The 27,082-nt window shown below is 39.9% G+C and overlaps 1 protein-coding gene across 3 annotated transcripts in view; it reads left to right on the forward strand.

Moving 5' to 3' along the window:
- MCMBP (minichromosome maintenance complex binding protein) overlaps positions 1–27,082 on the forward strand; it is a 45,176-nt gene that overhangs the window by 13,658 nt on the left and 4,436 nt on the right. For 2 of the 3 annotated variants that reach the window (XM_009215486.3, XM_021943745.2), the window contains exons 2-14: positions 6–91; positions 706–846; positions 962–1,003; positions 2,768–2,869; positions 7,023–7,167; positions 11,146–11,297; positions 12,984–13,084; positions 17,380–17,558; positions 18,224–18,347; positions 19,853–19,970; positions 22,425–22,590; positions 24,030–24,163; positions 25,325–25,489. In XM_009215486.3, the coding sequence (XP_009213750.1) occupies positions 6–91; positions 706–846; positions 962–1,003; positions 2,768–2,869; positions 7,023–7,167; positions 11,146–11,297; positions 12,984–13,084; positions 17,380–17,558; positions 18,224–18,347; positions 19,853–19,970; positions 22,425–22,590; positions 24,030–24,163; positions 25,325–25,489 (1,655 nt within the window). The remainder of the gene's footprint in view (positions 1–5; positions 92–705; positions 847–961; positions 1,004–2,767; positions 2,870–7,022; positions 7,168–11,145; positions 11,298–12,983; positions 13,085–17,379; positions 17,559–18,223; positions 18,348–19,852; positions 19,971–22,424; positions 22,591–24,029; positions 24,164–25,324; positions 25,490–27,082) is intronic. The other variant, XM_003904334.4, reaches the window with a different exon arrangement.

Genomic DNA, 27,082 nt, shown 5'->3' on the forward strand with positions numbered 1-27,082 from the left:
TTCAGCCCAAAATGGAGTTAATCCTGACTGGGAGAAGAAAGTAATTGAATATTTTAAGGAAAAGCTGAAGGAAAATAATGCTCCTAAGTGGGTAAGCTTATTGCTATTTTCGAGGGAGAAGGTTGGACAGACTACAAAGTTTCTCTTAGTAGAGTAACTAAGTAACCCCCATGTAATTTAAAAATATGTAAATTAATGTGTACTTCTGCTTCAAGTACATTTGTATTAAAAGATTTTGGTCTTTTGCTAATTAAGTTTAAGCAAATAAATACTTATACATTATGCCTCTAGGTGGCAGTAACTGACTGTGTTACTTCCTGAGACACATCTTTAGTTGCAAGAGTCAGTTACCTTTGTTTTATTACCTTCATTTTAAAAGAATTGGCATGTGCTAGTTTTAAGAGAAGAGCTCAACAAAGTAAATGCCTTTTTGATCATTGAAAAGTGTTCTGAATTAAAATCATTTTTTAGCATTCTTTTACATTATGGTCAAATGTTATCTAAAACTTGGAAGAAATGGAAGAGAACTTGGGTTCCAGCAATTATGTTGACCATTGAGATCATTTGGCTCCCTGACGAGGCATGGGGGGGGTGTGTGTGTGTGTGTTTAACAATTTTGAGTCTGGACATAAAGTTTGTGTATATATGCTTAATGTTGTATAGACAGGATATTTAGTTGACTTAACTTGATTATTTTCCTTTAAGGTACCATCACTGAACGAAGTTCCCCTTCATTATTTGAAACCTAATAGTTTTGTGAAATTTCGTTGCATGATTCAGGATATGTTTGACCCTGAGTTTTACATGGGAGTTTATGAAACGGTTAACCAAAACACAAAAGCACATGTAAGTATTGCTGTTTTCATGAATTTGTGGTATTAATTTTGTCCTTGTACTGTTTGTGGTAGTTTTGGTTCTGATATATTGATATAATTCTGTTTTTCTATGTTTTGGGTCATAGGTTCTTCATTTTGGAAAATACAGAGATGTAGCAGAGTGTGGGGTATGTATCTTTAATATATATAAAACATTTTTAGTAAGAATTTTTTCCTAAACAGAGAATTTGTTTGTTTAGCTAATCTTATATTTATTTATCTTGTGTATAAGTTACAAGAAATCACGTGAAATGTTTTCCTTGTTTGACTTTATTTAGGAGTTTGATGTGACTTTTTTTAATCCTCCAGAGATCTTTTAGAAGGAGAAATACTGTTAATGCCAAAATTAATTCCTCTCTCCAATATCTGTATATAATATATGTAAAACAAAGTACCCTAGGGTGCAAAATTAAGTCATTTTTAATTCCTTCAAAGACAAAGCCAGTGGTAATTCCACTGTTTCTTTCACAGAAAACTGTCAGAATCAGCCTATAATACAGAAATTTAATGAAATACTCATTCCTAGGTAGCTCCAAGATGAGATTCAAAAGTCATATATTATTCCCTAGGAAAGGCATATTCTCTCTCATATATACTTAGAAAACTCTAAGAAGTGGAAAGGACCCAAGAGACATCAAGTTTGAGCCTAATACATACAAGCAAGGATTTTTTGTTTGCTTTTCTCTCTAGGCCCAAAGTACCTTTTTCCTAGAATGAGTCTTTTATTTATGACTCTTGAGCAACATATGTACCAACTCTCTGTTAGCCTTTGGTAGTGTCACACATGGACAGCCTAATTTATTTTATTGACCCATTTCCAGATGCTGGGATTACTGAGTTACATTAATACTCAGCTTTTTTTTGTTTTGTTTTGTTTTGTTTTGTTTTGAGACGGAGTCTCGCTCTGTCACCCAGGCTGGAGTGTAGTGACCAGATCTCAGCTCACTGCAAGCTCCGCCTCCCGGGTTCACGCCATTCTCCTGCCTCAGCCTCCCGAGTAGCTGGGACTACAGGCGCCCGCCACCTCGCCCGGCTAGTTTTTTGTATTTTTTAGTAGAGACGGGGTTTCACCGGGTTAGCCAGGATGGTCTCGATCTCCTGACCTTGTGATCCGCCCGTCTTGGCCTCCCAAAGTGCTGGGATTACAGGCTTGAGCCACTGCGCCCGGCCTAATACTCAGCTTTTTCTAGTATACAGTAATGTAATATGTTAGCCTAATGTGTTAGGGCTCCTTAAACGAAGAATACCATAATCATTAATGTAGTTGATCCATTAAGCTGGGCACAGTATTTGTTTTATGGAAACACTCTAAAAGAAAAACAGACCTGAAGTTCATCATGTGTAAGATTACATAAATCTGTCTTTCAAATGAGTTCATTACTCTGATTGTCAGAAGTTACATTTTTGTTTAATATAATCTTTGCAGTAACCTTCCAAATTAGGGCAGTTTTTCCGTCCAGATCTGCCTACTGAACTAGAATATTTAATTAGCAACAACTGTTGTGAATTAACAGACTGATAGTGGGGTTTGATAAATCAGTTTCCTAAGGTTTGGGTAAGCCAAGAGTTAGACTCCAAGAATATAAAAAGGCCTAGATAACATCATAAAAATAAGGTTCTAGATCCACAAAGCAGAGAACTAGACCCAGATTATAAGTCACTCCACAGAGGTCCCATTTTTCTGGATTTGAGGGAGGAAGTGTTTGATGACTGTATTTGAAGTGATTTTATATCAGTTTTCTTTGAAAAAGTGATAGTTTGGAATTAGTTACTTGTTAACTCTGTAAAATATTTGTTGTGGCGCTATGTGAAAATGTGGTTGCTAATTTTAAAATAAATTTTGTGGTGTTTTTAAATAAATTTTTTAAAATACTTTTTTATGTATATCACAGCCTCAACAAGAACTTGATTTAAACTCTCCACGAAATACCACTTTGGAAAGACAGACTTTCTATTGTGTTCCGGTGCCTGGGGAATCTACGTGGGTAAAAGAAATATCCTTTATCTGAACTTCCTTATTGTGTTGATGGTTTCTAAAACCTTAACCTTTAATTATTCTTCCTTTGCAAAGCTTGGCTTTATTTCAATAAAATGTGTTTCATTTGTTCTAATTGAGAAAACCCGTAAAACAGGCTAAGTATTTGTCACCGAGGAATGCTAAAATTACAGTACATTTCTATAGTGAAATACTGTTAAAAAGATTGAGGTAATTTTTTTTTTTTTTTTTTTTTTTTTGAGATAGGGACTTACTGTCACCCAGGCTAGAGTGCAGTGGCACAAACATGGCTCACTGCTGCTTCAACCTCCTGGGTTCAAGCAATCCTCCTGCCTTAGCCTCCCAAGTAGCTGGGACCACAAGCCTGTGCCACCATCCCTGGCGAATTTTTTTATTTCTTTTAGAAAGAGGGTTCACTTTGTTGCCCAAGCTGGTCTTGAACTCCTGGGCTCAAGTGATCCTCTCACCTCAGCCTCCCAAAGTGCAGGGATTATAGACGTGAGCTACCACACCCCACCTGAGGCACATTTAAAGGTACTGAAAAAATATAATACTTAAAGTAAAAAAATAGTTTAAAATTAGAATTCATTCTAACTTTCTTAAGGGAAAACGTGTTGGCTCTTTTGAGAGGGGATTGTAGAAACATTTCCTTTTTATTTACGATAGTAGTTTTTTAAGGCATGGCCCACCTACACTGAAATGCACAGATTTTAAGGTAATGCACAGTGATTTGGATAAATGCATACACCCATATAATTTATACCCCAAAGTAAAGAACTTGTGCCTAAAAAATTCCTTTCTGCCTTTTTCTAGTCACTCCCTCCTCCCCTGCAAGCACAATCCTGAATTCTTTGACTATCGCTTGGTTTTGCCTATTCTTGAATGACATCTAAATGGACTCATATAATATATAGTCTTTGTGTCTGACATCTTCTGTTTAACATCATGCATCTGAGAGTCATCCATGTTGTGCATATCAGTAGTTCTTTCTTTCTTTTTTTTTTTTTTTTTTTGCTAAGTATTATTTGTTTATACAGTCTCCAATTGAGCATTTAGGTGGTTTACAGTTTTAAGCTGGGCATTTTCTTTGTGAGAACATTTTAAACTACTGATTCAGTTTGTTTGTTTATTTATTCTTTTGTTTTGTTTTTGAGATGGAGTCTTACTCTGCTGCCAGTCTGGAGTGCAGTGGCATGATCTCAGCTCACTGCAACCTCCATCTCCTGGGTTCAAGTGATTCTCCTGCCTCAGCCTCCCAAGTAGCTGGGACTACAGGAGCACGCCTCCATGCCAGCCAGGTTTTGTGTTTTTAGTAGAGACGGGGTTTCACCATGTTGGCCAGGATGGTCTCAATCTCTTGACCTCGTGATCCACCCGCCTTGGCCTCCCAAAGTGCTGGGATTACAGGAGTGACTAATTCTGTTTTTTAACATATTTTGAGTCAGTTGTGATAAATTGTATCTTTCAAGGACTGTTTTGAAGTCATTTAAGCCCAGTTGTTGAATTTATTGACATAAAGCTTGTCAGAGTATTTTCTTTTTAATGTCTGTGGGATATCTAGCATTGATCTCTTTCATTCCCAATAATGTTAGTCTGTTTTTCACTTCAATTTTCTGTTTTCTGCTTCATCCATTTCTGCTTTATTTCCTTCTTTTTGGTTTGGTTTTAATTGGTCTTTTTCTACTTTTTTTTTGGTTTGTTTTTTTTTTTTTAAGATGGGGTCTTGCTGGCTCTGTCGCCCAGGCTGGAGTGCAGTGGCACAATCTCGGCTCACTGCAACCTCTGTCTCCCAGGTTCAGGCAGTTCTCTGCCTCAGCCTCCCAAGTAGCTGGGATTTGCAGGCGCCTGCCACCCCGCCTGGCTAAGTTTTTTGTATTTTTAGTAGAGATGGGGTTTCACCATGTTGGCCAGGCTGGTCTTGAACTCCTGACCTCGTGGTCCACTTGCCTCAGCCTCCCAAAGTGCTGGGATTATAGGTATGAGCCGCCGTGCCTGGCCCTTTTTCTAGCTTTTTAAGGTGGATGCTCAGATTATTGATTTCGAATTTTTCTTGTTTTCTACTATTAGCAACTAAAGCTATAAATTTCTCCCCAATCACTGCTTTAGTTGCATCCCACGAGTTTTCATTTGTTAGGTTTTTACTGTTACTCAATTCAAAATATTTTCTAATTTCCCTTGTGATTTCTTCTTTGATCCTTCACCCTTGCAACAGTCTGTGTATTCTCATTCTTCGTGCTATTTTTGTCATAGATTTCACTCATCCTTAGATTATAGAGCCCACAACATACTATTTTTGTTCCGAACAGTCATTTGTCTTTTATATAAATTAAGAAGCAAGAATTCTTCTTCTTTTATATTTGGCATCACTTCCCTTAGCGATATTATTATGATTATGATTTTTTTTTTTTTTTTGAGACAGAGTCCTGCTCTGTCGCCAGGCTGGAGTGCAGTGGTGCAGTCTCGGCTCACTGCAACCTCTGCTTCCTGGATTCAAGTGATTCTCCTGCCTCAGCCTCTGAAGTAGCTGGGGTTGCAGGTGTGTGCCACCATGCCAGTTTTTTTGTGTTTTTAGTAGAGATGGGGTTTCACCGTGTTGGCCAGGATGGTCTCAATCTCCTGACATCAGGTGATCCACCCACCTTAGCCTCCCAAAGTGCTGAGATTACAGGCACGAACCACTGTGCCTGGCCAGCAATTTTTTTTTTTTAAACTACAGATCTGTTGGTGACAAATTCTGTCAGTTTCTGTTCAATTGAAAATGTCTCTTATTTCACCTTCATTTTTGTTTATTTTATTTATTTATTCTTTGATACAGGGTCTCTCCCTTTGTTGCCCAGGCTGGTCTCAAACTCCTGAGCTCAAGTGATCCACCCGCCTCAACGTCCCAAAGCACTAGGATTCCAGATGTGAGCCACCACGCCTGGCCTCATCTTAATTTTTGAGGAACATTTTTATTGGCTATAGAATTTTTATTTTGTATTTTAATATTTTATTTATTAAAAAAAAAATAGGCCAGGCACAGTGGCTCATTCCTATAATCCCAGCACTCTGGGAGGCAGAGGCAGGAGGATCACTTGAGGCCAGCAGTTTGAGACCAACCTGGCCAACATAGCAAAACTCTGTCTCTACAAAAAATACAAAAATTAGCCAGGCGTGGTGGTGGGCACCTGTGGTTCCAGCTACTCCAGTGGCTTGAGACGGGAGGATCACCTGAACCCAGAAGACTGAAGTTGCAGTGAGCTGAAATTGCACCACTGTACTCCACCCTAGGCAACAGAAGGAGACTCTGTCTCAAAGAAAAAGGAAAGAAAAAAAAAAGAGATGAGTTCTCACTATGTTGCCCAGGCTACTGTCAACCTCCTGGACTGAGCAATCCTACCTGAGCCTCCCAAAGTGCTGGGTTTACCGATGTTAGCCACTGCATCCACCTGGGATTTGTTAGGAGTGGTGCAGAACAGCCCTTGTGCGGTAGATCGTCCTTATTCATGAGGTCTACTATTTCTGGGTCTTACGCAAATGCCTGGGATGACTAGCAGGGTCCATTCTAGTATTATACTACTTCCAGAGTCTCCATTTAAATCTCTGCCAACTAGCAGCTGTTCTCTGCTAGACCTCAGGGAATCTTGACTTGTATATCCACAGTTTAGTGTTTTGTCAGAGATCCAAATGGAACCTTCTGGGTCTTTTATCTGTAACTACTTCCTTTCTAGTACTTCTTTGCAAATTCCAGTTGCTTCACTAGCCCTGAACTAGTGCTCTGTCTTCTCCACCCAGTAAGAACAGGGCCTCTACTGCTCTTTGTTGCAGTTTGGAGAATGTCTCCAAGAGAGAGCTGGGAGAATTTGGAGTTTACCTGCTGTGTTTCTCCTCATTCAAGGATCATAAGGTTATGCTCCCTGTTGTCCAATGACTGAAAATGGTCGCTTCACATATTTTTTCCAGTTACATTGTTGTTTACAGCAAGGATAGCAGCATAAGGTTGATGTCTGTTACTCTCATGACCAAAACTAGAAGTCTAGCCTCCTTTTAAAAATGTATTTCCATTTTAACTGAATTGCCAAGCTAGTCATTTTTTATAAGTCATATAATTAGCAAAACATTTAAGATAGTCCTCAGTTTATGGTAGTCTTTTTCTTAACTTTCCGTTTAACGCCTATGTTAATGCAAACCAAGCTCGAGTCAGTCCCTCAACGTCCTACACTCCCAGTCGCCACAAGAGGAGTTATGAAGATGATGACGATATGGACCTACAGCCCAATAAACAGAAAGACCAACATGCAGGTGCCAGACAAGCAGGTAGTGTGTGCCAACAGGTTTTCTCTAGACTTTGCTCTCTTAAGTGGATTGGTTTTCAGAGTGAATTGTTACATAATATGGCTCTATATTTAGGAGCTGGCAATTTGTCAGAGTTACGGACAGTGTTGAGAGTTTTTACAGTACCATTTGATCAGACTGTGCTTCGCAAATGAGCAATTAGGCATCACTTTGTGACAAGTGGCTGCTCTAATGTATGTTTTTGGAGTCACAAGTGCCTATCTGGAAAGGTCTTTTCTATCTTCATATTTATTTTTTTCCTAATTCTTAAATAATACAGAAGCCTGGTACTTTATCCTAAAAATGAGTTATTTTTATCTGAAAACATGCTTTCTCATTTTCTTTTTGTTTGTTTGTGTTTTGAGACAGGATTTCACTCCCATCACCCAGGCTGGGGTGCAGTGGCATAATCGTGGCTTACTTGCAGCCTTGACCTCCTGGGCTCAAGTGATCCCCTGTCACTTCAACCTGCCTAGTAGCTAGGGCTGTAGGCACATGCCACCACACGCAGCTAACTTTTTAAATTTTGTAGAGATGTAGAGGTGGGATCTCACTGTGTTACCCAGGCTGGTCTCAAACTCCTGGGCTCAAGTGATCCCTCTGTATCAGCCTCCCAAAGCCACTGGCATGACAGGCGTAAGCTACCGCTCCCAACCAGTCTTAACTTTTATAAGCAGTGGATTTCTTTTTATGGCAGGTATATTAAATTTGTCTTTATTTTTCCTTTTATGTGCTATTCACTTCCCTTCGGCACATTTAATCGGAAGGAAGATTAAAGGACAAGGAGGCAAAACAAATCAGTCTGGTCATTTACTATCTGCAAGATTGTGTAGAGAAGGCAAATTGTTTTATTTTTTTTTTCTGGAGACGGAGTTTCACTCTAGTTGCCCCAGCTGGATTGCAATGGCACAATCTCGGCTCACTGCAAGCTCCACCTCCTGGGTTCAAGCGATTCTCCTGCCTCAGCCTCCTGAGTAGCTGGAATTACAGGCATGCGCCACCACGCCCAGCTAATTTTGTATTTTTAGTAGAGAAGGGGTTTCTCCATGTTGGTCAGGCTGGTCTCGAACTCCTGATGTCAGATGATCAGCCCGCCTCGGCCTCCCAAAGTGCTGGGATTACAGATGGGAGCCACCATGCCCGGCCAAGGCAAATTTAACAACTAGTGGTAAACAAGGATTTACTAATGCATTTTATTTACCCATATATCACTCTACTTTATAAATTGATATTTCCAAATTTTCTTAATGCTGAGATCTATTTTAATGTGTTTAAAATTAGAATGTTTTACTGTAAATACATATAAATGTCATAGTATTCTTTTTCTGCACTGATCCCCAGAATATATTAAAATTAATGGTCTATCATCTAGCCTGGATAACATGGCAACACCCCATCTCTATTAAAAATACAAAAAGTAGCCAGGCATGGTGGCGGGTGCCTGTAATCCCAGCTATTCAGGAGGCTAAGACAGTAGAATCACTTGAACCCAGAGGGGCGGAGATTTCAGTGAGCTGAGATCATGCACTCCAGCCTGAGTGACAGAGACTCCATCTCAAATAAATATCATAGTAACTTATATATTGTAATATATTCGAATATGTATTCCAGTCCAGGAAATATGTTAATTCTCTTATTTAAGCAGTTGATGCTACTTTTTATTTCTTACCATACTTGTTCGAATGTCTTAATGCAGGCTTTTTATGCATTTAAGTTCTTTGTTTATATAAAGTAAAATTTGTTGGTGTTTAGTCAATCTTTTAGACTATACATATTTTTAAACTTTTTATTTTGACACAGTATCGATTTACATGCAGTTGTAAGAAATAATACAGAGAGGTTGGTCGCGGTGGCTCACACCCATAATCCCAGCCCTTCGGGAGGCCAAGGCAGACACATCACTTGAGGTCAGGATTTCCAGTCTGGCTAGCATGGTGAAACCCCATCTGTACTAAAAATACAGAAATTAGCTGGGTATGGTTGTGCATGCCTGTAATCCCAGCTACTTAGGAGGCTGAGGCAGGAGAATTGCTTGAACCCAGGAGGCGAAGGTTGCAGTGAGCCATGATCATGCCATCATGCTCCAGCCTGGGTGACAGGGCGAGACTCTGTCTGGAAAAAAAAAAAAAAGAAATAATACAGAAAGATCTTGTATACCTTTTAGCCTCTACTTCCCCCAATGGTAACACCTTACATAATTATAGTAGAATATCATAACCAGGAAATGGACATTGATACAATCATTTTTTTCTTTTCTTTCTTTCTTTTTTTTTTTTTTTTTTTTTTTTTTGAGACGGAGTTTTGCTCTGTTGTCGCGCAGGCTGGAGTGCAGCGGCATAATCTCGGCTTACTGCAACCTCCGCCTCCCAGGTTCAAGCGATTGTCCTGCCTCAGCCTCCAGAGTAGCTAGGACTACAGGCGCCCGCCACCATGCCTGGCTAATGTTTGTATTTTTAGTAGACATGGGGTTTCACCATGTTGGCCAAGATGTTCTTGATCTCTTGACCTTGTGATCTTCTCGCCTCGGCCTCCCGAAGTGCTGGGATTACAGGCGTGAGCCACCACGATACAATCACATTTTTACATGTACTTACTTGTGAAGATTTAGTTCTTTGCAGTTTTGTGGGGTTTTTTTGTTTTTGTTTTTGTTTTTGTTTTTTTTTGTTGTTTGTTTGTTTTTTTTGTTTTTTTTGTTTTTTGTTTTGTTTTTTGAGACTGAGTCTGGCTCTGTCGCCCAGGCTGGAGTGCAGTGGCCGGATCTCAGCTCACTGCAAGCTCCGCCTCCCGGGTTTACGCCATTCTCCTGCCTCAGCCTCCGGAGTAGCTGGGACCACAGGCGCCCGCCACCTCGCCCGGCTAGTTTTTTGTATTTTTTAGTAGAGACGGGGTTTCACCGTGTTAGCCAGGATGGTCTCGATCTCCTGACCTTGTGATCCGCCCGTCTCAGCCTCCCAAAGTGCTGGGATTACAGGCTTGAGCCACCGCGCCCGGCTTTTGTTTTTGTTTTTGAGATGGAGTCTCGCTCTGTCGCCCAGGCTGGAGTGCAGTGGCGCGATCTCGGCTCGCTGCAAGCTCCGCCTCCTGGGTTCACACCATTCTCCTGCCTCAGCCTCCCGAGTAGCTGGGACTTCAGGCGCCCACCACCACACCCAGCTAATTTTTTGTATTTTTAGTAGAGATGGGGTTTCACCGTGTTAGCCAGGATGGTCTCGATCTCCTGATCTCATGATCCACCCACCTCGGCCTCCCAAAGTGCTGGGATTAGAGGTGTGAGCCACTGCGCCCGGCCTGTTCTTTGTAGTTTTATCACATAGGTAGATTCATGTGGCCACCACCACAGTTAGGATCGGGAATATTTCAGTAGTTTGTCCCTTTTATTGCTGAGCGGTATTCCATGGTATGGCAGGCTATCATTTGATTCTCATGTTATCAGCCCTAAGGTGTAACTACTTCAGGAGTTGGGGTTATTCTTTTTAATGACTTGTATGTCTCCAACAACTGGTTTGATTCTTGATACATACTGGATATTAGTAAGTATTTGGTAAATTAATTTATTGCTGTATGGTTTTATTCTGCTTAATTAATAGAAAAAGTATGTTCTACCAAGGAGTTTTGCTGTCGGTAGACCATGTATTCCTTAAATCAAAGATGTCAAAGTAACCATATGGCAAATCAGCTTTTGAAACTGGTTATACATGAGATTTGATGGGAGGAATTTTTTGATACCTTTATAGTAAGGGAAAAAAATAAATTTTTAGATCTTCATATTTATCTTTGTTCTCTTACAGATCAAACAAAAGACTTTGTTAGTATGTGCTGTTTCCTTAAAAACTGTAACAACTTGAACTTTGCAAGCTCAGAAGCATCACATATGTCAAACTTGAAAGGCACTTATGGAACATTCTTTTTCTCCAGGAGGGCTTAGAAATGACTAAGTGCAATGCTATCCTTTGAATTTAGGGAGTGTTGGTGGTCTTCAATGGTGTGGAGAGCCAAAACGTTTGGAAACTGAAGCTTCTACTGGGCAACAGCTGAACTCTCTGAACTTCTCTTCTCCTTTTGATTTGAATTTTCCATTGCCAGGAGAGAAGGGCCCTGCGTGCCTTGTGAAGGTAATAAAACCTTTCTTAGGTCTGACATTGACATGTTATGTGTCTCAGAAAGTAGCTTAGTGTCTGAGCATTTGCATTCGTTTTCTTATGCTGGACTAGCTATAGCAAATCACTGCAAATTTAATAGCCTAAAGCAGCAAAAGTTTATCATCTTACAGGCTTTAGGTCAGAAATCCAACATGGTCTCACCGAGGTAAACTCCTTTGTATATAGGAGGTGGACTACATTCCTTTCTTGGAGCCCCTAAGGGAGAATTTCCTTGGCTTGTGGCTCCTTCTTCCATATTCATAGCCAGCAACATTGCATTTGACCATTTTTTTCATGGTGACATCTCAACCGACCACAACCAGGAAAGGTTCCCCGGTTTTAAGAATCTGTGGATTACATGGGGCCCACCCAGTTAATCGAGGATAATCCCCCCCATTTCAAGGTTATTAATCACACCTCTGCACGTTCCTTTTGCATATAAGCTAACATATTCACAAGTTAAAAGAATCAAAGAACATCTCAAACGCAGAAGCAGAACAACTTTTAAATTATGTCTGTTCCCTTCCTGTATCATTTCTAACATATAATCTTCATTTTTGTCTTCTTCCTTCTCTCAGCAAAACCTATTTCTCACTTGTATTTAAAATAAAACAGAAGGAAGAAAACTTTTTGTTCTTCCATCTTACTTATTCTAGTGTTTTGATGCTGATAAATGAGCAAGTGACAGAAGGTTTTAAAATGATTGTTAAGGATTTCCAACCTTTGTGCATTTTGGGTTTTCTTGTTTTGGGGGCAGGGAGGTTTGTTTTGTTTTATTGAGGCAGTCTTACTCTGTTGTCCAGGCTGGTGTGCAGTGGCATGATCTCGGCTCACTACAATCTACCTCTTGGGTTCAGGCGATTCTCGTGCCTCAGCCTCCTGAGTAGCTGAGATTACAGGCATGTGCCACCACACCCAGCTAGTTTTTTGTATTTTTCCTAGAGATGGGGTTTCACTATGTTGGCTAGGCTGGTCTCGAATTCCTGACCTCAAGTGATCCACCCACCTCAGCCTTCCAAAGTACTGGGATTCCAGGGGTGACCACTGCACTCAGATTCTCAGTGGTTTTAATTGAAATGATACTTCAGTCATATGGCACAGGGACCAAAATTACCACTTTTTTCCCTGCCATGCTTCTGCCGGGTCTGTTCAGTAAATAAATGGCCTTGACGATTACTAAAGTCCATCATGACAATTTTGAACATTTTTTTTTTTAATTGTGAAAAATCCATTCCAAGTTTTGTGTTAATCCAGTGTTGCAGTTTATGAATAAATGCAAAGTTAATCATCTTGTTTTTGTTTTTTCCTTTTCTTGATGTGGTTAATAGATTTTGAGATAGTGCACGTTTCTAGTTTTAACTGTCAGCCTTTGGGAAAAGCCCTTTTTTAATTTTAGAAAAAGACTTTTTTTTTTGTAGTACTGTAGTATATTGAAAAGAGATATTAGTCTGGAAGTTAGGCATCCTGTGTTTTGGTTTGTCACTTATTTGCTAACTAGCAGAGTGACTCTTGGTCTCAATTTATAAAAATTTATAAAATAAAGGACTTGCTTTAAGGTCCATTTCCTGATCTAAAATTCTAAGATGTTAGTACTCCAAGACTAGTATCTTAAGCTTTGTGTCTGTTCTAACAGTATGATTTCATGTGGTCTCTTGTTAGGTTTATGAAGATTGGGATTGTTTCAAAGTAAATGACATTCTTGAGCTGTATGGCATACTGTCTGTGGATCCTGTGCTGAGTATACTGAATAACGATGAAAGGTGAGTCTGTGTGCTCTTTTTCTGGTCTCCTTTATTTTTATGTAATTTCAAGTTTTCGGGAAAGTTACAGGATGGTTTTGAAGAACTCCCTTCCCGGATGTACCAGTTGTAAACACATGCACCCCATGCGCTCTGTCATTCATTTGTGCTCTCTATGGATGCACACATTTTTCTGAAACACTTCAAAATATATTGCAGAAATCAAACCCTTTTACCCCAACTGCTTGTCAACATTTCCTAAGAGCACTGACTTTCTCATATGTAATCAGAGTACAGCTATCAAAACTAGGAAATTTGCCACAAATACACAATACACTAATCCACAATCTATACTTAATTTTACTAATTGTCTTAATCATGTTCTTTCTTACACTTCTCCCTTCCGCATCCCCCAGTCCAGGGTTCGGAAGCTCGCTTATTCTCTATTTCTACTGAGTTCATACTGTATTTCTGATTCCAGTTCAGCACCACAGGTGTTGTTCTACTTGTTCTCCTTTCTGTGTTAGTGTAACTCTTAAACTTGATTCCCATTTTTCACAATCTGTCATTTGCACATTTGTACAACATAGAGAAGGGAATTTCAGAATTGTTAACTCATACCTCTATAAAACATAAACCTAAATAACTAGAGTTCAATCTGAAATAGTCCTCAGCCTTTGTCTTTCATGGTCTTGCCACTTTTTTTTTCCCCTTAAACAACAGAAATATGTCTTCCAGTAGTTCTGGAGACTGGGAAGTCCAAAATCAAGTTCCCAGCAGATGTGGTTTCTAGTGGGGGCCCACTTCTGGTTTGCAGATGGCTGTCTTCTCACGTGGTAGAGAGCTGAAAGCCTTGACGTTTTTGAAGAGTGTAAGCCAGTTACCAGTTACTTGTTTCCTCATGGTTAGACTCAATGTTGTGCATTTTTGGCAGGAGTATTACAGAAGTGATGTATCCTCAGTATGTTAAAGCAGGAGGCATGCGATGTCAGTCTGTCCCGTTACTGGTGAGGTTAATTTTCATCAGTTGGTTAAGGTGTGTCTTCCAGATGTCTCTTCTCTAAAGTTACATTTCTCACTTTGTAATTGACAAGTAACTTGGAGGAAGATACTTTGGGACGTAAATATCCAGTTTCTCATTAAACTTTCACCAATTTATTTCAGCATTAATTGATGATTCTTGCTTGAATCAGTTATTACAACGTTGGCAATTCTCTAACTCAGTACATTTATTTATTGGCATTCTACTATAAAAGATATCTCTTCCATTTGTTTATTCAAGTAATTTATTTACTTATATTTAGTATGGACTAATAGATTCTGATTTTATTCAATGTTAATATCATTATATTATTTTGAGACCCAAGTTTTCCCAGATGTGGCTAGTGGGAGCCACTTTAAGGAGGTGCTGGGTCCTTTTTTTGAGATGATCTTATTATTTTTTAACATTTATTTTCTGGCATATTAAGCTGTTGCAGCTTCATCATATACTTTGAAGATCTGAGTCCTAGATGTGCTCATTGGTACTGGGTTAGCTTTGCATCTAGGCCCTTAAAGCAGACAGAGCTAGGATATATGCAACATATGTATACATATATATGCATACACATTTAAATGCACACATATATACTCACACATGCATGTTTTGTGTATTTCTAACATCTATGAGAAACCATGGGTTCATATTTCTGATTCCAGTTCAGCACAGCAGGAGTCACATGTTCTAGTTGGTCTCCTTTCTATGTTTATGATTTCCTTTTCTAACAAATTTGATTCCCATTATTCACAATCTGTCATTTCTCCATTTCTGCCATATACAGAAGGGAATTTCAGAATTGGTAAACCATACCACTACAAAACAAACTAGTAATTAGTGTTCAGTACATTTCCAGTTCATTTTTATTTTAGAATGCAGCTGTGTAGTCAGAGCTGTGTTCCAGTTACTCAGGTAACTTTTCTTCCCCTTCAGTGTGATTTCATTATTTATTCTACTTAGATTCATTTATGTCTGATTATGTTTCACTTCAGTTTTTCCTCCATCCTTATTTTTTTCTTTTTAATATAGGAAACATTAACATCGTTGCCAAATTCAAACTATACAAAAAGATTCTCAGAGGTGTGGTTCTGAGCTATCCCCATTCCTGCTGTCTGTTTCCACCCAGCCTCCTTAGGGAACCATAGTTTCTGGTTTATCCTTCCTGTATTTTTTTTTACACCAAAATAAGTAGATAAGTATACATTTTATTTCTACTTTTTTCTTCTATAAAAGGTAGCATAGTATATGTACTCTTTTACACTTTTTAATTTTTTTTATTAACAACATATCTTGGAAATCTAGATCTTCCTCATTCTTTTTTGTTTTGCTTTGAGATTGCCAAAAGCAAGGGCTAATGTCCCGCATCTACACCAGAGTCCTCTTGTTGAATAGTGGACATTCATCATCTTACATCTTAGTTTCTGTGTAAGATGAACTTAACATTTTTCACAGTTAAAAAAAAAAGGTACAAAACAAAAATTTTAAACAACTTTAAGCTTAACCATCCCTTAATAATAGTGTATGAGATTGTTCATCTTGGCAATTTCTGATTATGATGACTTTCCTGCTTTAGTTACTTCACTATTGTTGCAGTTTAGTTTAGAGGTTGTATTAGTCAGGGTTCTCTAAAGGGTCAGAACTGATAGGATAGATGAATATATGAAGGGGAGTTTATTAGGAGAATTGACTCACACGATCACAAAGTAAAGTCCCACAATAGGCCGTCTGCAAGCTGAGGAGCAAGGAAGCCAGTCTGAGTCCCAAAACCTCAGAAGTAGGGAAGCCGATAGTGCAGGCTTCAGTCCATGGCTGAAGGCCTAAGAGGCCCTGGCGAACCACTGGTGTAGGTCCAAGAGTCCAAAAGCTGAAGAGCTTGCAAGTCTGATGTTTGAGGGCAGGAAGCATCCAGCATGAGAGAAAGATGGAGGCCAGAAGACTCAACCAGTCTGCTCTTTCCATGCCTGCCTTTATGCTGGCAGTTGATTAGTTGCTGCCCACCCAGACTGAGGGTGGGTCTGCCTCTCCCAGCCCACTGACTCAAATGTTAATCTCCTTTGGCAACACCCTCACAGACACACCCAGGAATAATACTTTGCATCCTTCAATCCAGTCAGATTGACACTCAGTATTAACCATCACAGAGGTTAAGAGCACAGACAGGCAGACAGCCTGGGTTGGAGTCCTGACTTGGCCACTTACTAGCTGTGTGACCTTGGGCTTGGTTTGCTCGTTGTAAATCAGGGTAGATGGGAGGTTTTGGTGAATTTGTACGTGTAAAGCATTGAACATTATCTGTCACATGGTACATACTATGGAAAAGGTATGCTTGTATTAAAATATACAGGAGTATGAATTTATTACTTCAGTGTCTATAGAATCTATAAAGTCAAGATCTAAAAGCATTTTAGCCATTTGTTTCAGTCGTCTCACAAATCTATCTGCAAATTTATTTAGCAAATCTGAAAAATTCGTAACTTTCAATTGCTTGTCTACTCAGTATTCGAGGGATCATGTAAGAATAAAATTTAGGAAATACAATTAGCAAGATAGGAGATGAATGGATTCTCCACACACTAATAGATACCGGATGGCTTTTGAGAAAAAGACCCCAGTTTTTGAGATCTGCTGTCAAGTATTCGATGTCTCAGCCAATAGTTCAAGGAGTACTTGTGTTTTGAAATAGCCTTATGAGTGACATCCTACATTCCATTTATTGAAGTGCTGAATAAAAAATATTATTGTTCCTGGCCAGGCATGGTGACTCACGCCTGTAATCCCAGCACTTTGGGAGGCCAAGGCAGGCAGATCACTTGAGGTCAGGAGTTCAAGACCAGCCTGGCCAACATAGCGAAACCCTGTCTCTACTAAAAATACAAAAATTAGCCAGGCTTGGTGGCACGCACCTGTAATCTCAGCTACTTAGGAGGCTGAGGCACGAGAGTTGCTTGAACCCAGGAGGCAGAGGTTGCAATGAGCTGAGATCGCACCGCTGTGCTCCAGCCTGGGCAACACAGTGAGACTCCATCAAAAAAAAAAAAAAAAAAAAATACCATTCTTGAAAAATGGAATAAATGCATTATTTCATGATATGTCTTAACAAGCCTAAAGTCTGTGTGATGTTAACACTTTAGAATGAGAGGCCACTTTCTGTTCTTTAAGGAGATGTACAGGTGGAAATATTCTTGGCTTGGACTGTAATTTTGTTTTCTAAGGTGCGTATCATTTTTGCATCTGTGCAATTGATGTCTCTCTAAATTGAAACTTTATCGTCTCTCCACAGGGATGCCTCTGCACTGCTGGATCCGATGGAGTGCACAGACACAGCAGAGGAGCAGAGAGTACACAGTCCTCCTGCTTCATTAGTGCCGAGAATTCATGTGATCTTAGCCCAGAAGTTGCAACACATCAACCCGTTATTGCCTGCCTGCCTTAACAAAGAGGAGAGCAAAACCTGTAAGTGTAAGTGTTACAGCCTAGTGAACTATCGACTGTTAGCCTCAGTGTGTGTCCAGAGCTGCCTGTAACATGCTCATAGTGGAATTGAGAGTCAGGTCTTCATTCCTCACAATAAGTGTTTTCAGTAATCTCTCTCTCATTGCCCCATTTTTCTCTTACATTAATTCTCTTCATTGAAATGAGGACAAAAAAGAAGTATACAAGGCTGGGTGCAGTGGCTCACGCCTGCAATCTCAGCACTTTGGGAGGCCGAGGTGTGTGGATCACCTGAGGTCAGGAGTTCGAGACCAGCCTGGCCAATATAGTGAAACCCCATCTCTACTAAAAATACAAAATTAGCCAGGTGTGGTGGCATGTGCCTGTAATCCCAGCTACTCAGAAGGCTGAGGCAGGAGAATCACTTGAACCAGAGGCAGTGGTTGCAGTCAGCAGAGATGGCGCCATTGCACTCCAGGCTGGGCAAAAAAGAACAAAACTCAGTCTCAAAAGAAAAAAAAAAAAAGGAGGATGCAAACTTTTATTTTTAAGATTAGCGTCACTTACTGATATGTTAAGCTTTACTTACTGTCTACTGAATTGTTGCGCTTTGCCCACAGTTATTTTTCACCTAAGACACTTGAGAGGAATTGGTGTGTGTGTCCTGACTCAGGTCTCCTTTTCTCTTTCAGTTGTTTCAAGTTTCATGTCCGAATTGTCTCCAGTCAGAGCAGAACTTCTTGGGTTCCTCACTCATGCCCTTCTAGGGGATAGTTTGGCTGCTGAATACCTTATATTACATCTCATCTCCACAGTGTAAGTGCTGTATCCTGGTGGGAATTAGGGGAGTTTGGTGTGTGTAGAAGTGGAAGAGCGGGAATATTGCTGGTGTAATTTGTGTGTTTTCCTTATTGGGCTTCATCAGATGGTTTTTATCTGTTCAGTGTAACAACTGTTAAACCAAATCACAGACAAATTCCTTTTCTTACAGTTTCACATTTAACATTTTGATTATGTTCCCTTAAATTTTAGAGCCAAAATCAGATAAAGCAGTAGTCCCCAACCTTTTTGGCACCAAGGACCCGTTTCACGGAAGACCATTTTTCCATGGACCAGAGTGGGGATGGTTTCAGGATGAAACTGTTCCATCTCAGATCATCAGGCATTAGTTAGATTCTCATAAGGAACACACAAATGTGCAGTTCACAGTAGGGTTCGCACTCCTGTGAGAGTCTGATGCCGCTGCTGATCTGACAGGAGACGGAACTTAGGCAGCAATGCCTGTTCGCCCACCCCTCACCTCCTGCGTTGTGGCGCGGTTCCTAACGGGTCCTGGTCCACGGCCTGGGCGTGGGGGAACCCTGAGATAAAGGAACTGGCTGATGTTAGTAAAATGAGCTGTTGTATCCTTTTTGCATTCTGAACACTCTGTTTATACATCCCAAGGCACGACGTCACGTGCACATTTAACGTGGACATTGACACTAGCACCGCATCCCTTGACTCCACTGTATTTGTTTTCTGATTTTAAAATTAGTGTAGACCTTTGACAGGTTACAAGAACATAAAAAGGAAAATGCACATCATTTGTAATTTCACCACTTAGAACCTCTGTTATCCTTTTGGTACACGTTCATTGGTTTTTGTTTACATACGTATACATCCCTGCATAGATCTTAGTTACACTCTAAGCACAGATCCGTGTCTTGTTTTCAGCAGTTGATATATATTAAACATTTTCCCATCATAATGCTTCATGAACTTTGTAGTGGCTGCAAAGTATTTCACTATGCAGTTGTACCATACTGTAACCATTTCCCTAAATGTTAGGTTTTCCTAGCTTTTCTCTATTACAAAGTTGCAGGAAGGAAACATCTTTGTGCTGTAAGTCTTATCTTTTCTCAGATCAGTCTCTGACAGTAGTACATAATGGTTGAGAGCACTGACTCTGTAACCAAACTATCCGGATTCATATCCCAGTTCTGGCAGCTTCCAGCTAGATGAGTATGTTGCTTATTATCATCTCTGAGCCTCAGATTTCTCATCTATAAAGCAAAGACAACAGTACCTACCTCTGAATGGTTAGGGGTTAAATGAGGAAGCATTTACGTACTCAGAACGGTCTTTGGCACATGACCAGCAGCACTTACATACAAATATTGGCTATTACTTTTATTGCTGTTATTCTGATAAAATAACTAGTCAGAATATTCTGGTTTATTTTTAATGACAATATTAAGCTAATTTTTCTACTCTTTGCTTTTCGATAGAAATCAGGAAATCACTTCAGCATCTTATTGATTGATTTCTTTCTTTTCTAGATATACAAGAAGAGATGTCCTTCCACTAGGAAAATTTACAGTTAATTTGAGTGGTTGCCCACGGAATAGTACCTTCACGGAACACTTGTATCGAATTATTCAACATCTTGTTCCAGCAGTAAGATGAATATAAATACGTATTATAAACCTAAGCACACTTAACAAATCCATCTAACTGTCTTTCATTCACCTCAAATATTTAACTTAGAGTATTTAATAGAGCTTATTTAAGGGGAAACAAAGCCTGCCAAGTTACGTAATTTAAAATGTACTTTCCCCTAAACGTTTCACTTTTTTTTTCTTTTTGCCTAAGCACAAATTTCTGTAAGTCTAACAATTAACACAATTGCAGTAACTCCCTTAAAATTATCCTCTGTTGATACCAATTTGTCCAATTTGGTATCCTTTTCGTACACTAAAGTCTTAAATCCAAATAAACTCTAAATTATAGGAGCATAATTCTTTTAGTTGAGGTAATAAAGTTCTTTATCTCCGTTGCCTCAATTTTAATTCCTGTTTGGAAAGTTGAGCTCATTTTATTTGCCAGGGTATTTGGAATGCAGTATTTGTGTGGTGGTAGGATCTTGGGAACGGGAATTGCTTCTGATCAGTTGTGTGACTGAAAATACTGATCACTTCTTTGGAAATTGAAGAGGGTGCACTAGATCCTTATTAAACCAAATGTATTGAGTGTCTCAGTGCTAGCACTTGTCCAGGCCCTCAAGAAGCAGAGGTGGACCAGAATACACCAGCAGTTCTCAGTCTCCTTAGACTCACTTTATACTCTGAAAAATGTATTAGTACTCAAAGAGCTGTTTTTCATGTTATGATTATATTTATCATTAATTTACCAAACTAGATGATGAAGCCAATAAATCTATTAAAGATAAAAAATTACATATAAATATTTTTATAAAAACAACTTTTCCCAAGCCAAAAATGATTAGTGATGAAAGTGACATTGTTTTACATTCTTGCAAATCTGGATTAGTAGGATACAATGGATGCTTGTATCTGCTTCGGCCTTCAGTCTGTTGTAATCTCAGGTTTTGACTGAAGTATGTGAAGGAAAGCTGACCTCACACAGATGGAAAAGTAGTTGGTAAAGGAAGGATGGTTTCGATAGCCTTTGCAGATAACTGGGTGGTGGTCTTTGATACTAGACCAAAACTGTCCACATGACATCTTCTTAAAGATAGTTAAGTGTGGAATCTGAAATCCTATTCGTAAACTTTCTATAGTCTGCTATGGTAAAATTCATTCGTCTCATATATTGAAAGGATCTTTTATCCATGCATGATTTTAACCTGATTGACCCCGTAAAAGGGTTTAAGCAATTCCCTGGGAGTTCTTGGGACCACATTTTGAGAATTATTGAAACAGTCAGATCCTTTGCCCTCACAGAGTTTAATTTAGGTAGAAGACCAACAAACAAATAAATATATGGTAGGTCATTTAAGCACCCCTAAGCTCCCCTTGTTTTCTCAGAATCACTGAGGTAACAAAACTCCTCTAAATTTTTGCAATATATCTTACCTCTTCCTTGACAGCCTTCTCCCACCATACGCTCTTCTCCATCCCTGCCACATTGTTGCAGGCTGGAGGGGTGGAAGAATGGATTGGTGTATAAGGCAGAGCACAGAGGGTGTTGGGAATGGTGGCTCAGGAGCTGGAGGAGGAGCGTAGATGGGTTGCTTTCTCGTTACACTGAGCGAGAAGGTGCACGCGTCCTGGAGGCACCTCCCGAGAGCTGCAGCAGGTGCCCCCACAGCTCAGTGTGCTCTGCTCCTTGATTTTCCTCTGAAAAGTTTGTTCAGAAGTGTTTGTGATGAATGAATATAATTTTAACTCAAAGAATATAGAGGAAAATTAAGCTTTTCTTTCCCTGTCTTGAAAAATAAAATTAACATTTTCTTTTTGCTAGCTAGCATGTGTTAGGTGAAAGAGGTTAGGCTTTGGGGTATTTAATATTTGTATGTCAGTACCATTTGTTTCATTGGTTAAATAAAAATTTATTTTCTTTTTATTTATTTATTTATTTATTTATTTGAGACGGAGTCTCGCTCTGTTTCCCAGGCTGGAGTGCAGGCCAGATCTCAGCTCACTGCAGGCCTCCTGGTTTATGTCATTCTCCTGCCTCAACCTCCCGAGTAGCAGGGACTACAGGTGCCTGCCACCTTGCCCGGCTAATTTTTTTTGTATTTTAGTAGAGACAAGGTTTCACCGTGTTAGCCTGGATGGTCTCGATCTCCTGACCTCGTGATCCGCCCGTCTCAGCCTCCCAAAGTGCTGGGATTACAGGCTTGAGCCACCACGCCTAGCCAAAAAAAAATTGATTTTCAAGAATATTGAACAAGACATTTGAAAATAAAGCAGCTTATAGAATGGATGAAATTCAAATGTAAGATCTAGATACTATTTTTGCTTCTAGAGTTCGAGAAACCACATCACTGCTCCCTTAGAAATTTATAAGATCACTTTTTCCATATGAAACAGTGCTTAATTCCAAGTACATATTTTCTTAAAACAGGGAAACTTAAATTCTTGTTCACTAAAAAATTTCTCTCTGCAGTCTTTTCGTCTACAGATGACTATAGAGAACATGAACCATTTGAAATTCATTCCCCACAAAGACTACACAGCCAATCGCTTGGTCAGTGGGCTCCTCCAGCTGCCCAGCAATACTTCCCTTGTAATCGATGAGACTCTCCTGGAACAGGGGCAGCTGGATACCCCAGGTACGTACATAGATGTTTCCCTTCCATTTCTGACTTCCTTTCCACTAAAGCCAGATCTAGGAATAACTTTTAGAAGAGTATCTATGGACAAAGACAAATTCACATTTAACAAATAACATAAGATAAAGGCTTGGCATATGAATTTGATTAAAGCATGTTATAAACTAATTAAATTGTATATACCAACTCTGTTTTGCCATAGTAGTCTGAAAGTAGTACAGTAGAACAGATACTATATATATAAAATGTATCATATATCTTCTAATATATATCTTATATATTTTATATATTATTTATAATGGAGCAATAATATAAAGGATAGTATTAATATAAAGGAGCAGTAATATAAAGGGTAGTATTAGATGTTGAGGGTCATAAGGGTTCTTTGGTGAAAAGTTTTATTGCGTCAGCAGATGGTTGGAGCCATCTGTATGGGACTACAATGTTGGGTTCTTTGTGTAGTTGTATATAACCTAAAATTTTTCATTCAGTGAGTGTAAGGAACGGTAGACACAAGGTCTCACTATGTTGCCCAGCTGATCTTGAATTCCTGGGCTCAAGTGATCCTCCTGCCTTGGCCTCCCACAGTGCTGGGATTATAGGTGTGAGCCACTGCACCTGCCCCAAATAGCGTTTTAAAAAACTGAAATGGGAGGAAGCTGATCTAACAGATTTTTTTTTTTTTTTGGAGACAGACTCTTGCCCTGTTGCCCAGGCTGGAGTGCAGTGGCATAATCTCGGCTCACTGCAAGCTCCAACTCCCAGGGTCACGCCATTCTGCCTTAGCCTCCTGAGTAGCTGGGACTACAGGCGCCCGCCACCATGCCTGGCTAGTTATTTTTTAACCTCCCATTGTAAAGTTTTTAAACGTTTTTCAGAGAATGTCTGAAAAATAATCAAATGGTTTGCACTAACCTCAGTTATGGAATATATTATAAAATCACAAGAAGCAGATTGTTTACTGGTGCTCAAATGAAGACAATTAAGAATATACTGCTGGTGATCAGCTCAAGAGGTAAAGGTAGAAGAAAAAAATGAGGTAGACTGGGCACGTTTAAGGCAAAGGGGAATATTAAATCTGTAAAATTCACTAGGCTGATCTATGTATGAAGGTAGTTTTAGTGTTTCCTTATTTTAGCCCTGTAAATATACCACTTAGAAATAACCGTGCTTGCTTGGGAACTATTTTATGTCTAGGTGCATACCAGATGCTAGGTATTAGATTTGTGGGGGGATCCCCTGGCCCCATAAAGTTCTACCTTGACCAAGAGTGTTGTAAGCCTACACACTTAGTGATGTTTAGCTTAGTAAATTGGACAGCGCCTCATACCCTTTATTAAAAGCGGTAGAAACTTCATGGCTCATCATTGGTGTCAGCAAAACTGATTTGTTGAGATGATTAAAGTCAAATGACTGAAAGTGTTTTCCTGCCTTCGTAGGTGTTCATAATGTAACTGCCCTGAGCAACCTCATAACGTGGCAGAAGGTGGATTATGACTTCAGCTACCATCAGATGGAATTCCCCTGCAATATCAACGTTCTCATTACTTCGGAGGGGAGGTCACTCCTCCCGGTACAATGAGTCATTTTTAAATGGAGGGAGGTTGACATGGGAAAAATACCTACGTTTTTGCTGTTTCTTGGTACCGCTTATTAATAAGTTACATTTGTTGTAAAAAAAACTGTGACTGCTGATCATTAAGAGAACTGAGTATTTTGCACTGCCATGGATGAAAACCTTACATCTGCCAAGCTCAGATATCAGCAAGTCACGAGACCAGCAAGGCTGTTGGCAGCAGAAACACCCACATCAAAGCATAGCAAGATTGCCTGATTTTAACCTCCAGACTTCTGTTCTTGCTGCCTTTGACCCATTGTTTGCTGCTAATCTTATGTGAAAAATATTTTAGAGTTCCTTTGAAAATGTCCTTGGTTACTTGGTAGTTATTTTCATGTTTTACAGTGAAATGCTCTGTTATGTCCTCAGAGCGGCTGGTAAAGAGCGCTTTTAATTCTAAGGAGGATGGGAAATGCTCCCGGTTGTCAAATGGTTTATGGTCTCTGTATAATAGTATTCACCTGTGATTGATGAGAAACAGTCTTTGATAAGAATGAAATGGCTCAAGGATATGTTCTCTGTGTGCAAGTGTGATAGACCTTTTTAATTAGCCGCTTTTTAGAGGTTGGCTACATTTTTGTGTGCTTACTGATACCATTGAAGTAACCAAGAAAAAGCTAACTTTCATAATTATTTCTGAGGTAGTTATAAAGCATGTAAAGTAATACTAAAAATAGATTCTCACTGGGTGCAGTGGCTCACACCTGTAATCCTAACACTTTGGGAGGCCAAGGCAGGTGGATTGTGTGAGCCCAGAACTTTGAGGCCAGCCTGGACAATGTGACAAAACTTGTCTCTACAAAAAATTCAAAAATTAGCCAGGCGTGGTGGCATGCACCTGTGGTGCCACTACTAAGGAGGCTAAGGTGGGAGGATCGCTTGAGCCTGGGAGGCAGGTTGCAGTGAGCTGTGATCACACCACTGCACTCCAGCCTGGGCGACTGAGCAAAACTCTGTCTTGCACACATACAAAAAAAAAAAATTATTCCCTCCCTCTAAATAATAAATGGTATTTTCTAATTCCTGTAAGGGCTGACAGGGATGATGCATCTTTCTTTAAAAATGTAGATTTAATTTAGGAACTCAGAAAATACAGTGTACTTCTTCTCTTTTCAGGCAGACTGCCAGATTCACTTACAGCCCCAGCTAATTCCACCAAACATGGAAGAATACATGAACAGCCTTCTCTCAGCGGTGCTGCCTTCCGTGCTGAACAAATTCCGCATTTATCTAACCCTTTTGAGATTCTTGGAATATAGCATATCTGATGAAATAACCAAGGTATGTCTAGGTTAAAATAAAGGATTTCCCTGTGTTGAATTGCAGTATGCAGCCAATTTACATTTACCATAATTACTGATGAGGTGATTTTGCTATTTGTTTTCTGTCATGTCTTTTTTTATTACTCTATTACTCCATTTTTGTCTTTTTGTTTGAAATAGATATTTTCCAGTGTCCCATTTTAATCCCTTGAAGTTACTTTCTTAGTGGCTGCCCCAGGGGGATAAACTTAATATGTTAGTATAATCATCTATTAAGGATTAATGCCAGTTTGTTTAGTTATTTTTAATTTAAAAAAATTTGTGTGGCTGATGCCAGTTTAATTATAATATACAAAGACTTTGCCCCTTTATAATTCCGTCCTTCTCCTCTCCCTTGTGCTGCTGTCATACAATTACCTCTCTATACGTTGTATGTACATCAACACATTTAGAATTACTGCTTTTTTTTTTTTTTTTTTTTTTTTTTTTTTTTTTTGAGACGGAGTCTTGCTCTGTGCCCCAGGCTGGAGTGCAGTGGCCGGATCTCAGCTCACTGCAAGCTCCGCCTCCCGGGTTTAGCCATTCTCCTGCCTCAGCCTCCCAAGTAGCTGGGACTACAGGCGCCCACCACCTCGCCCGGCTAATTTTCTTGTATTTTTAGTTGAGACGGGGTTTCACCGTGTTAGCCAGGATGGTCTCGATCTCCTGACCTCGTGATCCGCCCATCTCGGCCTCCCAAAGTGCTGGGATTACAGGCTTGAGCCACCGCGCCCGGCCTAGAATTACTGCTTTTGCAGTTGTCTAATTTTAGAGAAAAAAGAAACGGAGAAGACTTCTGTACTATTTTTTCTATTTGCCTATGCAGTCACTTTTACCAGCAACCTTTCCTCATGTGGGTTCATGTTACTACCTAGTATCTTTTCATTTCAGCTCGAAGAACTGCCTTTAGTGTTTCTTGCATGGCAGGTCTACTTGTGCAAAATTTTTTTTTTTTGAGACAGGGTCTCGCTCTGTCACCCAGGCTAGAGTGCAGTGTTGTGATCGTGGCTCATTGCAGCCTCAACCCCCCCCAGGCTCAAGCGATCCTCCCACTTCAGCCTCCTGAGTAGTTGGGACTACAGGCATGTGCCACTGTGCCCAGCTAATTCTTTGATGTGTGTGTGGAGATAGGGGTCTCCTTGTGTTGCCCAGGCTAGTCTCGGACTCCTGGGTTCAGCTAATTCTTTGTGGGGAGGGGGGTGTGTGGAGATAGGGGGCTCCTTGTGTTGCCCAGGCTAGTCTCGGACTCCTGGGTTCAAGTGATCCTCTGTCCTTGGCCTCCCAAAATTCTGAGATTAGAGGTGTGAGTGACCACGCCCAGCCCTCTTTTAAGTTTTTGTTTATCTGGGAATGTCTTAATTTCTCCTTAAGGCTAGTTTTGCTGGATGTAGAATTCTTGGTTTATAGTCTGTCTCATCATTTCGAGTATGTGCTCCCACCACTTTCTGGCCTCTTGTTTCTACTGAGAAGCCAGCTAGTTTCTGATGAGGATCCTTTGTACACACTGAGTCATTTTTCTGTCACTGCTTTCAAGATTCTCTGGCTTTTGACAGTTTTGACTATGATGTGTCTG

The sequence above is a fragment of the Papio anubis genome, chromosome 11 (genome assembly GCF_008728515.1).
Source record: "Papio anubis isolate 15944 chromosome 11, Panubis1.0, whole genome shotgun sequence".
Taxonomy (NCBI): domain Eukaryota; kingdom Metazoa; phylum Chordata; class Mammalia; order Primates; family Cercopithecidae; genus Papio; species Papio anubis.